The sequence below is a fragment of the Littorina saxatilis genome, linkage group LG10, assembly GCF_037325665.1.
Source record: "Littorina saxatilis isolate snail1 linkage group LG10, US_GU_Lsax_2.0, whole genome shotgun sequence".
Taxonomy (NCBI): Eukaryota; Metazoa; Mollusca; class Gastropoda; order Littorinimorpha; family Littorinidae; genus Littorina; species Littorina saxatilis.
The window spans coordinates 1,032,217-1,045,870 of NC_090254.1; the positions used below are offsets into that span (position 1 = coordinate 1,032,217).

Sequence of the window (13,654 nt, forward strand, 5' to 3'; positions counted from 1 at the left end):
CTTGTGCCACTTGGAAGCTCTGGCCTGCCCGCAGGTAGCATCTGCACTTTCACCATAGATGCTGGAGAGAACAAAGGACTTCATGTCAGCTTTTACACTGTTCTCTAAGTCGGGGCTTTCGCCGACTCGTTCCAGGAGTTCCCTTGTCTCAGGATTAGTCGTCGCCGTCTCCATCACAGTCTTCTTCCCATGGCCATAGAATCATGAGGTATGATCACTTCCAGTGATCACATGGAGAGGTATGATGATCTGTGAGACTTCGTTGGACAGCATGTCACTGCAGTTGATAAAGGCATCTTTGCGTTTAATCAGCAGATCACCAGGAAGTTGTTGTGAGAGATATGCTGCTTGAACATATACGTCAGTGTCCTCGCTGTCAAGTACAACTGTCCCCCTGTAGTTTCCTGTCCTGAGCTTCGCATAGGCAGAAAGCAGCATTGTATCAGCCTCTGGATGTCTAAAGACATAGTCCCCATTTGCCACCCCAGTGGACAGGTTCACTGCTGTTTCACCCTCACAGTAAATGACCTCACACCCCACCCGAGCAACTTCTGCTTCCAACTTTTTCTTCACGAGCTTCTGCAATCTGACCTTGTTTCCTGATCTGACCATGAATTGGTTGAATTCAGCAGCACCTGGTAAAGTGTCTTCGGGCTTAGGGAACACATTTGGAATATGTCCATGCTTTGCAGCCCGTCGATCATGTTCATCGTCCTTGATGCTGAAGGGAAGGTCATATTTGTCATTGATCAGGATGATGTAGGGGCTTGCATTAGCATGGCGTGAGAAGATGATCGCGCATATCTTATGCAGATAGTCATTCCAGCTGTAGTGCGAACCATCACGCTTCCTAGCCTCTCGGTCATCAGGTGTAGGAGTGGCTCACCGCCAGATCATCCCCATGTCAACAATGCTGATGTAGGTCTGTGGTTTTTGAGCAACTGGATCTTTGTTGAACAGCTCCAACATTTTGCTCTTCATAGTCTTGCGGAAGGATTCATCTACGTTGTACAGAGACAAGCATTCCTCGGTCACCCTCCCCTCAAGTACTTGCTCAAGTTGGAACATGCCTGAACCATCCACGAGGTCCACCAGGGCCGCAAGTCCCGACTTTTCCATCTGAGCCACCTTTGTAGACGCACCAACTGATGCACAAATCCGCTCGCTGGCGAATGTCTGCCTTTTATTCTTGTGGATGGTAGCAGTGAGAAGCTTTGTCTTGGTGAATACCCTGTCATTCAGGAGGGTTTCAACTTGATCTTGTCCGTCTGCAAATGCAGTATTGAGGTCTTGAACAAGTTCTGGAGAAGCAACCAGGCCAGACTGCAGTGACCTCAGTGCAGGTAATGAGGTGTCAAACGGCTGAGCGTAGCCACAGAAAACATGTTGAGTGCCAGCCAGCAAGGATGAAAAAGGACGAACAAGCAATTCAGGCCCTGCAGGGCTGCATGACAGAGTTCAACGCTCAGCCGTTTGACACGTCATCACCTGCACTGAGGTCACTTGTCTCTGTACAACGTAGATGGATCCTTCCGCAAGACTATGAAGAGCAAAATGTTGGAGCTGTTCTGAACAAAGCACAGGTTGAGCATATCTCTCACAACAACTTCCTGGTGATCTGCTGATTAAACGCAAAGATGCTTTTATCAACTGCAGTGACATGCTGTCCAACGAAGTCTCACAGATCATCATACCTCTCCATGTGATCACTGGAAGTGATCATACCTCAGGATTCTATGGCCATGGGAAGAAGACTGTGATGGAGACGGCGATGACTAATCCTGAGGCAAGGGAACTCCTGGAACGAGTCGGCGAAAGCCCCGACTTAGAGAACAGTGTAAAAGCTGACATGAAGTCCTTTGTTCTCTCCAGCATCTATGGTGAAAGTGCAGATGCTACCTGCGGGCAGGCCAGAGCTTCCAAGTGGCACAAGATGAAGAGGAAAAGTACATTCCGCCTCCCACCCGATGACGACTCCTTGAATCTCCATGTGGAGAGGACAAATTATATCACATATTGCCAACTTCATTACAACCTGTTTGACCATCCATCCCCAATTGGGCACAGCTAGGAACTTGTGGATGGGAAGTGCCGACCAGTACGCTACACCCAACCCCCATTGCCCCAACAGCTCACATTTCGCGATTATTCGGATGAAAGTGGAAGTGATGATGAGAGGAGCGAGCCTGGAGATTCAACAGATACAGAAGATGTGTAGAGACCCCACTAGACACAGACCCAATCGGTGTATGCTCCATCAACTAGATAGTAAAATGTTCATTTTCATAATGGTCGTTGGAAGCCATTTTGGATTTGGGGCTTTCGTACCTTCGTGTCTACATTTTTTGCAAAAGACATCCAGGATAGAAACATTATTTAACCTTCAAGGAAGCCAAATCAACTGAGAAACGGACATTACAGCCTACTAGGAAGGACCTTTCAAGACTTTGCAAAAGTGACCGTTCGGACATGAACATTGGCGGCCATCTTGGTTTTGGACATCAAAAACAGGTAAAATCATATAAATAATACCAAATATGAATTCCCCATGCCAAACTATCCTAGAAAACATGTTTTGTGCAGCATTCTAAGCCAAACCAGTAAAAAGTTAATTTTCATACTGGCCGTTGGTGGCCATTTTGAATTTGGGGCTCTCAAAAGTTATGCCCACACTTTCGCGAGGTACACCCATTCTAAAATTTTTATTTAACCTTCACAGAAGTCAAATCCATCGAGAAACGGACCTTTGCTCTCAACGGTCACGGAATCCTTGGATATGACCCAACTATTAGTTAGAAAATGGAACGTGTTATTTTTTTGGACAAAACAAAACACTCACAAGCATTTTGATCCAACAATCTGTCCAGTGAACAGACAGAAGATCAGATAATGTGAGGTCAACTGAACGTATTTGATATATATAACATTGTCATCATTTTCACGAGTTTTCATTCACAAGCACCTGGGAAATAAATCTCATGTTCCCCGGGGAATAAATCCCCGGTTACCATAGTTGCAGGAAGCCCTATTACATGGATAATCAAAAGCAAACCCAATAGAAACGCTCGAGGATTCTTCGGCTCTTTTCATTGGCGTTTCCCCAGACCTAAACAGACGACACTGCTTCGCCAAGTTCCAAATACGAACTGGCAAACTGGCAAATGTAAACAAAAAACAAAACTACCTCATCAAAGGTCATACATTTATGCTTTATCGCAAACAAATGAAACCTATCGATATGTTTTATCTTCTCACAAAGTCATGGAGTGCGTGTATCTCTGTTTGGAGAGAACGTCAAGTTTAAGTCAAACCAATTGACCCCTGACACACACATTTTGACCCGTGCACAAGACGTTGTATCGATAAACTAAGCGCAAATAAAAAAATAATAATAAAAAAAGCAAAGAACATAGCAACAAGAAATGAAGACATCTGACAAAGCCGAGCAAGCAGAATGACAAGTCTAATGAAAAACAGAGAGGCAATGAGAAACAAGATCGCGATTATCTTTCCTTCGCGGCACGACGCAAATCGTTTGTGTCCTTTGACCCAATTCGTGCAGTGCTGCACGATGCAAATCTTCTGTGACCTTTGACTCAACGTAGCTTCAATATTCGATTACTAATATTTACCACTGAAAACCGAGTCGTGGAATACCGAGAGGGGCAGGGTGGTAGGGCGATGGTGAAATGTAATGAAGAGACACGTGTAGCAATAAGAGATAACCGATTCTGCAATAACACAAACAAGAACAAAAAACCCAACACTGACCTATATGAATATTTAATCAATAATATGATCGTCTGCGTTGCAGGTGTGCAAGTGAAGGGTTGGGGAGGGGGGGGGTAACTTGATCATTTATTTGTGTGTGTCAGTGTTTGTGTTCATGGACTGATTGTGAGGGAGGGGGGGTGGGGTGGGGTGTGTTTCAGGTTTTGGTGTGGGTATGAAACGAGCAAAACAATACCCACACCACAAAATCTTGGAGGCAAAAAACACTCGCCGTCGCATCATTTTGTCCGCACAATATTATATGCACCAACAACCGGAAAGAAAGGTGACAATGGAAAAAGACTCATCTTTGCTTCCTGCGATTCCTTGCCCCCGACTCGAACGTCGCACGATAATCCACATAATAGATCTGTTGTGAGATGGTCAACGCTGACTGTGCAAGCAAATCACCTCGTTTGAAATACGACAATCCCATCGCTCGAATGCAACATGTGGGCACTATCGTTTCAAAGGCGCTTACTGTTGGTTTCACACACCACTCTGTAGTCGGAACCTACAGAACTTCGCATCCTCAAACCTGACATACTTGTCTCAACATTTAAAACTCAAATCACACACAGTAAGTTGCTTTCGCACGCCAGCTTTGAACAACGTGCTGGGGCCCCGAACATGCATTATAATAACAGAACTCGCGTTTCAAACCATGGCTCCCTGTGTTGATTTTTGGCTCACGTAAGTGTAGCCTATGCGATGATAAACTTTGTCTGTCTGTGCGTGCGTGCGTGCGTGCGTGCGTGCGTGTGTGTGTGATAAAAACTTTAACATTTCCGAGTCTATGGATAAAGCTCGCATAAGAAGATTACGTCTCGGTCAAAAGTGTTTGACGTGTGTGATAGAAACTATTTGAAGACGTCACATTATGACGTAAGAGGGTTAGACGTCACGCAAAGGAATTACTGAAAGTCTCGGTCATTGTTATTGTGAGCGGGCCGAGACTAATTGGCAGATCCAGGGTCTCGCTTTCTTGCACAGTTCCACCTAGATGCTTACTGTGTGTGTGTGTGTGTGTGTGTGTGTGTGTGTGTGTGTGTGTGTGTGTGTGTGTGTGTGTGTGTGTGTGTGTGTGTGTGTGTGTGTATGTGTGACGGAATGATTGAGTTTGTGTTACTGTTTGTCGATTTCTTACGTGAGCCTTGAAGGCTTCGCCTCTTGTTCACTTAATGTTGAACCACCAAAATGATGACAAAAACGATGTTTGATGGTTTGTTGCCAGACCAGCTTTTTAGTCGGTCCTCGGGGGGCATATCGACTTTTGTTTCATATTTATTGACCGCGGCCTTCGGCCTTGGTCAATAAATATGAAACAAAAGACGATATGCTCCCCCTCGGACCGACAAAAAAGCTGGTCTGTCAACAACCCATCAAACATCTTATAATATCCCTTCCTGGCAAGGCAATGTCGTCGCAAAATAATTATATCCAAAAAATGAATTATAGTCAACAATTAACAAATCCATTAACTAAACATTATTCTTGTTTTATTCTCTTGTTAATGTTGTTGTTGTTGTTGATGGTATTATTGTTGTTAATAAATTGTTGTTGTTGTTGTTGTTGTAGATGTTGTTGTTAATGTTGCAGTCAATGTAACAGTTGAAGTGTATGGTGGTTGTTAAAGTGTATGGTGGTTGTTGAAGTGTATGGTGGTTGTTAAAGTGTATGGTGGTTGTTAAAGTGTATGGTAGTTGATTGTCGCGGACAGTTGTATGTAGTTATAAGGTTCCTTGGTCGGGCGTTGCTGACAGGTACCTGTGTCAAGGTGGGAAGACCGGTAGCTGGGCTTAGCTCAGTGATTCGCGCCTTGCACGCTTTGCACGCTCACGGTAAGCTGCGCGCTATTTGTAGGGTTCACCGTTTACCTGGTTGCTGACTGAGAAATTCATAGGCATTCTTTTTTCTGTCTCGGCCGAGACCAGATGTTTGTTCGAACGGCTTCGAAATTCGGGTGTGAATTGTCGTTTGAGTTCGAAGTTATTTTCAGTAGTAATGTACGTCTACTGTGGACTTTGTTAAAGTCGGTTGCGTAAAGTGCGCGATGTTTTTCATTAGCCTGTGTGAGGTAAGTCAAATTTCTTGGTCTAATTGGATAGACTTTTGTCAGTTTTTGCTGAAGGTGAATTAGCGGCCGGTGGCAGGGGACGGGGAACCTACATTAGTTACCAGTTGTACTGTTTTGTCTCGTCTTTGTGTTGTTGTAAATAGTGTTCATCATAGGGTTTAAAAGGAAATCATTATAATGGTAAATTATATCGTAGAAGGAAACCAAAGTTTAGTCATTGTGCTTCCTCCTCATCCCTAATAATGATGTCTATTGGGGGAGGAAGTCACGTGTCTTATATTTTTGGGGAGAATATTGACTTTGGCCTTCTAGGCTTTCAGTGTTTACTGTCGAAGACAGACCGGACGGGAAGGTGCGAACCCTAGCTTCACAGCATGGAGGAGGCACCACCACGCTGCTGCTTGAGCAGCCAGTTTGGACTCTCGCATCGTCACCCCCACGCTGCTGTGTGAGCAGCCCCTCTGGATCTTCTCCGAGGCTTCATTACGCTGTTTTGAGCAGCTATCTTGTAACGTCACAGCGGCGCAACCACGCTGCTGTTGGGCAGCAACATCGAACCGGCGCCGTCGCTGCAGAGTGTGTGCCGTGTGACAGCTCTTAACTGGGCTGATTCTCTCACCCCCGCGACAGAGACGCAGGTGTCGACCCGAGGGCGCACCCCCCCCCCCCTGAATTCGTCGAACGTGTAGATAAGTACTTTCTTACGATAGATATCATTTATGGAATGAGGAGGGCCTTTATGACGTACGTGCTTTGTGTTTGACTGTCCTGATTGTCTCGTATGTCGTTTGTTGACATTATTTTGACTGTTGTGTACTTTCTCATGTTCATTATGTTCATCCTCATGCATTCGTGGTAACCCTTTCATTGTTCCATCCATCGTCACCCCCATATTTCACCCAACTGGGAACTATTAAATACTTTCATTTATTTGCATCGGTGTTCTGTGAGTGCTGTGTGGTGTGGCCAAAGTTTTTGTGTGAAAAACTAAACATGCAAACGTGCATGCACGCGACAATGGCGAGCTTGCCAGGATAAATCCTCTTAGAATTCAAGGAATTCACTTCATTTTTGTCGTTGGCCACACTTCCCATACACTGGGCACTGATGTTGTTTAATTAGCTTTTGTTGTTGTCTGGTAACCTTGTGGGTTGCCTGTCCTTGTTGCCAGTCAGCTGTGCCTTGTTTTGATTTTTCATGTTTTGGCTAACCGTTTGCTAGTTGGTTCTTGTTTATGGAACTTCGTTCTGGTCGTGTTCTTGATGATAGTGCTATCATGGCGTCTAGGACGGAAAGTAGTTCGGATAGGATTGCTAGGTGGCGTTCATTTGCTGAGGAGCTAGGCGTTAAATCTACCAGTATTCCGGAGTTTATTGCCGAGCGAATGACCCGTGAAGATGCGGAACAGGCTAGACTAGAGCTAGAGAAAGAAGAGAAACAGGAGAAACTTGAACTAGAAAGGAAAGCTTATCAGGACAAGCTAGAAGTAGCGCGTCGAGAGACTGATGAGCGAGTTAAGTATGTTCAAGCTCAGCGAGAGACTGATGAGAAAGCCGCATATGAACGTACTCAGATGTTTGAAGAAAAACAAAGACAAGAAAGAGAAGAGCATGACCTTCGCATGCAACTCTTGCAGAAAGAGTCGGAAAGTAAGAGGGTGAAGAGAGGAAGTAGGGATGGAGCTGATAATGAGGGAGATTCCTCAGGTGAAGAAGGGTCTAGTGACCTTCGTGGTTTTCGGCCTTCCATACCCGGTAGTCGCAACGTGGGAGCCGACTACCTCAGTCGGGCATGCGTTGAGGAGGGATCTTTTGCAGTGTAGACAGATGTCTATGCTTAACTTGGGGGGCATTGTCGCGGACAGTTGTATGTAGTTATAAGGTTCCTTGGTCGGGCGTTGCTGACAGGTACCTGTGTCAAGGTGGGAAGACCGGTAGCTGGGCTTAGCTCAGTGATTCGCGCCTTGCACGCTTTGCACGCTCACGGTAAGCTGCGCGCTATTTGTAGGGTTCACCGTTTACCTGGTTGCTGACTGAGAAATTCATAGGCATTCTTTTTTCTGTCTCGGCCGAGACCAGATGTTTGTTCGAACGGCTTCGAAATTCGGGTGTGAATTGTCGTTTGAGTTCGAAGTTATTTTCAGTAGTAATGTACGTCTACTGTGGACTTTGTTAAAGTCGGTTGCGTAAAGTGCGCGATGTTTTTCATTAGCCTGTGTGAGGTAAGTCAAATTTCTTGGTCTAATTGGATAGACTTTTGTCAGTTTTTGCTGAAGGTGAATTAGCGGCCGGTGGCAGGGAACGGGGAACCTACATTAGTTACCAGTTGTACTGTTTGGTCTCGTCTTTGTGTTGTTGTAAATAGTGTTCATCATAGGGTTTAAAAGGAAATCATTATAATGGTAAATTATATCGTAGAAGGAAACCAAAGTTTAGTCATTGTGCTTCCTCCTCATCCCTAATAATGATGTCTATTGGGGGAGGAAGTCACGTGTCTTATATTTTTGGGGAGAATATTGACTTTGGCCTTCTAGGCTTTCAGTGTTTACTGTCGAAGACAGACCGGACGGGAAGGTGCGCCATTGTCGCGTGCATGCACGTTTGCATGTTTAGTTTTTCACATAAAAACTTTGGCCACACAACACAGCACTCACAGAACACCAATGTAAATAAATGAAAGTATTTAATAGTTCCCAGTTGGGTGAAATATGGGGGTGACGATGGATGGAACAATGAAAGGGTTAACACGAATACATGAGGATGAACATAATGAACATGAGAAAGTACACAACAGTCAAAATAACGACAACAAACGACATACGAGACAATCAGGATAGTCAAACACAAAGCACGTACGTCATAAAGGCCCTCCTCATTCCATAAATGATATCTATCGTAAGAAAGTACTTATCTACACGTTCGACGAATTCAGGGGGGGGGGGTGCGCCCTCGGGTCGACACCTGCGTCTCTGTCGCGGGGGTGAGAGAATCAGCCCAGTTAAGAGCTGTCACACGGCACACACTCTGCAGTGACGGCGCCGGTTCGATGTTGCTGCCCAACAGCAGCGTGGTTGCGCCGCTGTGACGTTACAAGATAGCTGCTCAAAACAGCGTAATGAAGCCTCGGAGAAGATCCAGAGGGGCTGCTCACACAGCAGCGTGGGGGTGACGATGCGAGAGTCCAAACTGGCTGCTCACGCAGCAGCGTGGTGGTGCCTCCTCCATGCTGTGAAGCTAGGGTTCGCACCTTCCCGTCCGGTCTGTCTTCGACAGTAAACACTGAAAGCCTCACACAGGCTAATGAAAAACATCGCGCACTTTACGCAACCGACTTTAACAAAGTCCACAGTAGACGTACATTACTACTGAAAATAACTTCGAACTCAAACGACAATTCACACACGAATTTCGAAGCCGTTCGAACAAACATCTGGTCTCGGCCGAGACAGAAAAAAGAATGCCTATGAATTTCTCAGTCAGCAACCAGGTAAACGGTGAACCCTACAAATAGCGCGCAGCTTACCGTGAACGTCCCGTGCAATGCGTGCAAAGCGTGCAAGGCGCGAATCACTGAGCTAAGCCCAGCTACCGGTCTTCCCACCTTGACACAGGTACCTGTCAGCAACGCCCGACCAAGGAACCTTATAACTACATACAACTGTCCGCGACAATGCCCCCCAAGTTAAGCATAGACATCTGTCTACACGGCAAAAGATCCCTATTCAACGCATGCCCGACTGAGGTAGTCGGCTCCCACGTTGCGACTACCGGGAATCACCCGCACATGACAAAACAAGCAAACAAAAAGATATGCATTATTCCTGTAGCATGCACGTCAAAAATGTACAAAATACTGTGTTTCTTAGCCACCGAAGGTGTAGACCTTAACAGTTATGCCCGTGTTCTTGAAGACTTCCTTGATCATCTCAAGGACGGCGCTCCAGTTCAGCTCGTCCAATCCACATCCGATCTGCGGCATGGCCAGGGAAGCGACATTGTTCTGCTTGCAGTGGTCCCTCATAGCTTCCATGGAGGACCGCAGCGTTTTGTAGGAGGGTTTGTGAAAGTAGCGTTTCTTGGTGATCATGTAGTAAACGTAGGAAGCACCTACCTGTAGTACAGCTACCTCTCCCACCTTCTTGTTTTGTGCTCTAAGTTGATCAACTTTTCCAAACGATTGCTTGAAGTGAACGGCAATGCCTTTTCCCATCTCAAGATCTTCACTGACGCAGTGGGCCATAGCATCATCAGGTTCACAGCTGAAAAGGTCGCCTCTGATCTCTGTTAGCTCAAACCCCACAACAGGTTGACCCTGTCGCCCTTGTCTGTCTCTGTACAACTTGAGAAGATTGGCGTGGTACAGCTTCTCACGCCCGTAGATCCGAATCCTGTAGTCTGACTCGCCTTTCTTCTCCAAAACGTCGAACGGTCCCTGCCAACACAACTGCAGCTTGTTCTTCTTCTGCGGCAGCAGCAACAAAACCTTGTCTCCAGGCTGGAACTGTCTTCGCACTGTCTTCCGGTTGAACACCTCCGCGTGTTTCTGTGCAGCAGCTGACAGATTCTGACGCGCCAGTTTGCAGGTTTCCTCAATCCGGTTCCTCAAGTCAACCACATACTCAGAAGTCGTACGAACTTGTTCATCGACTTGCTCCTCCGTCCATAGGTTGCGAAGAACAGACATGGGTCCTCGCACTGTCCTGCCGTATAGAAGCTCAAAGGGAGAGAATCCCAGACTCTCCTGTGGAACTTCACGATAAGCGAAGAGGAGTGCAGGAATGTAGCGATCCCACTGCTTCGGTTTCTCTTGAGCAAGCTTGCGTAGCATGGTCTTGAGTGTTCCGTTGTACCGTTCCACCAATCCGTTTCCTTGCGCATGGTACGGAGTAGTCGCTAAACCCTTGATGGCCAGCAAACGCTCCACTTCTTTCATCACCTCGGACATGAACTGGGTACCACGGTCTGTCAAAATCTCTGAGGGAATTCCTACTCGAGTCCAGACTGCCCACATCGCTTCTGCAACCTTCACAGCCTCAATCGACTTCAATGGAATGGCTTCCGGGTACCGAGTAGCGTAGTCCACAAACACCAAAATGTACCTGTTACCAGACTCAGAAGCAGGGATGATGGGACCCACCAGATCGATCGCCACACGCTCGAACGGCGTATCGATGAGAGGCATCTTACCTAACGGTACCTTCTGTGGCTTATGAGAAACCTTTTGACACTGATCGCAAGACAACACAAAGCGACGTATGTCTGCGCACATACCTGGCCAAAAGAACTGCTGCCAAACTCGATCACGTGTCCTCTGAACACCCATGTGACCTCCCATAGGCGGTTCATGGGCCAACTTGATAACACCTAACCTCAACTGCTGGGGAACAACAACCTGAGTATAGACGCTACCACCACCGCGATACTCACGGTACAGAATCTTCTTCTTCCAAACAAACCCAACTTCACCGGAGTGACCAGACGTTCTGACGTCTCGGCGATCTGCCGCCTCACGACAACTCTTCAAAGTCGAATCATTCCGCTGAAGGTCATGCAACTGCTCAGGGGTGACTGTTTCTAGCCCTGGAGCAGCAACATGTAACAAAGTCGACTTCTTCCCTTCAGCGGCAGCCTGAGCACGAGTGACAACTGACACAACCTTGGACACAGCGTACACTGGAAGAACAATCGAGTCACCCAGCCGGGCGTGATTACCTACAATGAAATCAGCAACAGGTGTATCCATGACGATAGCCTCAACCTCACCAGTGTAGAAAGGACATTCAACCTGAACCTTAATCACTGGATAGCGCCTCTTGATGTCTTTCTCAGCCATAGAAACCTCAAGATCCTGTCCTGTGAACTGAGACCTGGAAACTAATGAACTCTTCACGACACAAACCTGAGATCCAGTATCACGCAACCCCTCCACTGCAACACCATCCACTACAACCAGGCATCTCGGGTCGTAGTCTTGCTGGCTACAGGGAGTACACAAAGTGGGTACACGGACGGGCGGTAAAGACTTCTCAGGACCACTATTCACCGCTCCCGTCGACTTGCTCTTCTTGGGGCAATCTCTAGCCAAATGTTTGGGGGACTCACAGATGAAACACTTCCTACCGGATGTACCAACTGAGTTATCTCCACTTTTCTGCTTTTCACCAACGCCAGCCTTTCCACCCTGGTCACGATCATGCTGAAAAAACTTCTTACTGTCACGGTGTGCTTCAAAATGAATCTCAGCGGACTTAACTGCTTCGGCTAACGTCTGAGGTTTTTTCTCCTTAACGTACGCGGCCATGTCCGCGCTCAGGGTCTGCAAGAACTGTTCCAGCAAAACCAACTGTTTCAGTTCTGTGATCTCGGAAAGCTCATGCCACTTAGTCAAATTCTCTTCAATGCGAGCACCGAACTGTCTGAACGTTTCATGTTCTTTTCTCTTGCAGGTTCTGAGACGACGGCGGTAGGTTTCGGCGGTGAGCTGATAGCGGCCTAACAACGCGACCTTCAAACCGTCATAGTCGTCTGCGCTATCATCATCCAGAGTGTTGTACACTTCTACAGCCCTACCCGACAACCTAGTCGAGACCCTAGTTGCCCACGTATTTCTCTTCCACTTGTACAAGGTAGCGACTCTCTCAAACCTTTTCAACCAAGTAGCTATGTTTTCTTTGCTCTCATCAAACATCGGTATGGAAGGCCGAAAACCACGAAGGTCACTAGACTCTTCTTCGCCTGAGGAATCTCCCTCATTATCAGCTCCATCCCTACCTCCTCTCTTCACCCTCTTACTTTCCGACTCTCTCTGCAGGAGTTGCATGCGAAGGTCATGCTCTTCTCCTTCCTGCTTTTGCTTACGGTCATGGTCCTCTCTCTCTTGCCTTTGTTTTTCTTCAAACATCTGAGTACGTTCATATGCGGCTTTCTCATCAGTCTCTCGCTGAGCTTGAACATACTTAACTCTCTCATCAGTCTCTCGACGCGCTACTTCTAGCTTGTCCTGATAAGCTTTCCTTTCTAGTTCAAGTTTCTCCTTCTCTAGCTCTAGTCTAGCCTGTTCCGCATCTTCACGGGTCATTCGCTCGGCAATAAACTCAGGAATACTGGCAGATTTAACACCTAGCTCCTCAGCAAGTGAACGCCACCTAGCAATCCTATCCGAACTACTTTCCGTCCTAGACGCCATGATAGCACTATCATCAAGAACACGACCAGAACGAAGTTCCATAAACAAGAACAAACTAGCAAACGGTTAGCCAAAACATGAAAAATCAAAACAAGGCACAGCTGACTGGTAACAAGGACAGGAAACCCACAAGGCCTGATGCTAACCCTCGGGCCCCTCCAACCACCCACAGTTACCAGACAACAACAAAAGCTAATTAACTACAGTACATCAGTGTCCAGTGTATGGGAAGTGTGGCCAACGACAAAAATGAAGTGAATTCCTTGAATTCAAAGAGGATTTATCCTGGCAAGCTCGCCATTGTGAAGTTGGGTTTGTTTGGAAGAAGAAGATTCTGTATCGTGAGTATCGCGGTGGTGGTAGCGTCTATACTCAGGTTGTTGTTCCCCAGCAGTTGAGGTTAGGTGTTATCAAGTTGGCCCATGAACCGCCTATGGGAGGTCACATGGGTGTTCAGAGGACACGTGATCGAGTTTGGCAGCAGTTCTTTTGGCCAGGTATGTGCGCAGACATACGTCGCTTTGTGTTGTCTTGCGATCAGTGTCAAAAGGTTTCTCATAAGCCACAGAAGGTACCGTTAGGTAAGATGCCTCTCATCGATACGCCGTTCGAGCGTGTGGC

At 46.7% G+C, this 13,654-nt stretch overlaps 1 protein-coding gene across 1 annotated transcript; it reads right to left on the reverse strand.

Moving 5' to 3' along the window:
• Positions 1-9,709: 9,709 nt before the first annotated feature.
• Positions 9,710-13,320, reverse strand: LOC138979008 (uncharacterized). Its single transcript, XM_070351818.1, has one exon. It carries the CDS (start codon positions 13,073-13,075, stop codon positions 9,710-9,712), a length of 3,366 nt encoding a protein of 1,121 aa, XP_070207919.1. The 5' UTR covers positions 13,076-13,320.
• Between the last annotated feature and the right edge of the window lie 334 nt (positions 13,321-13,654).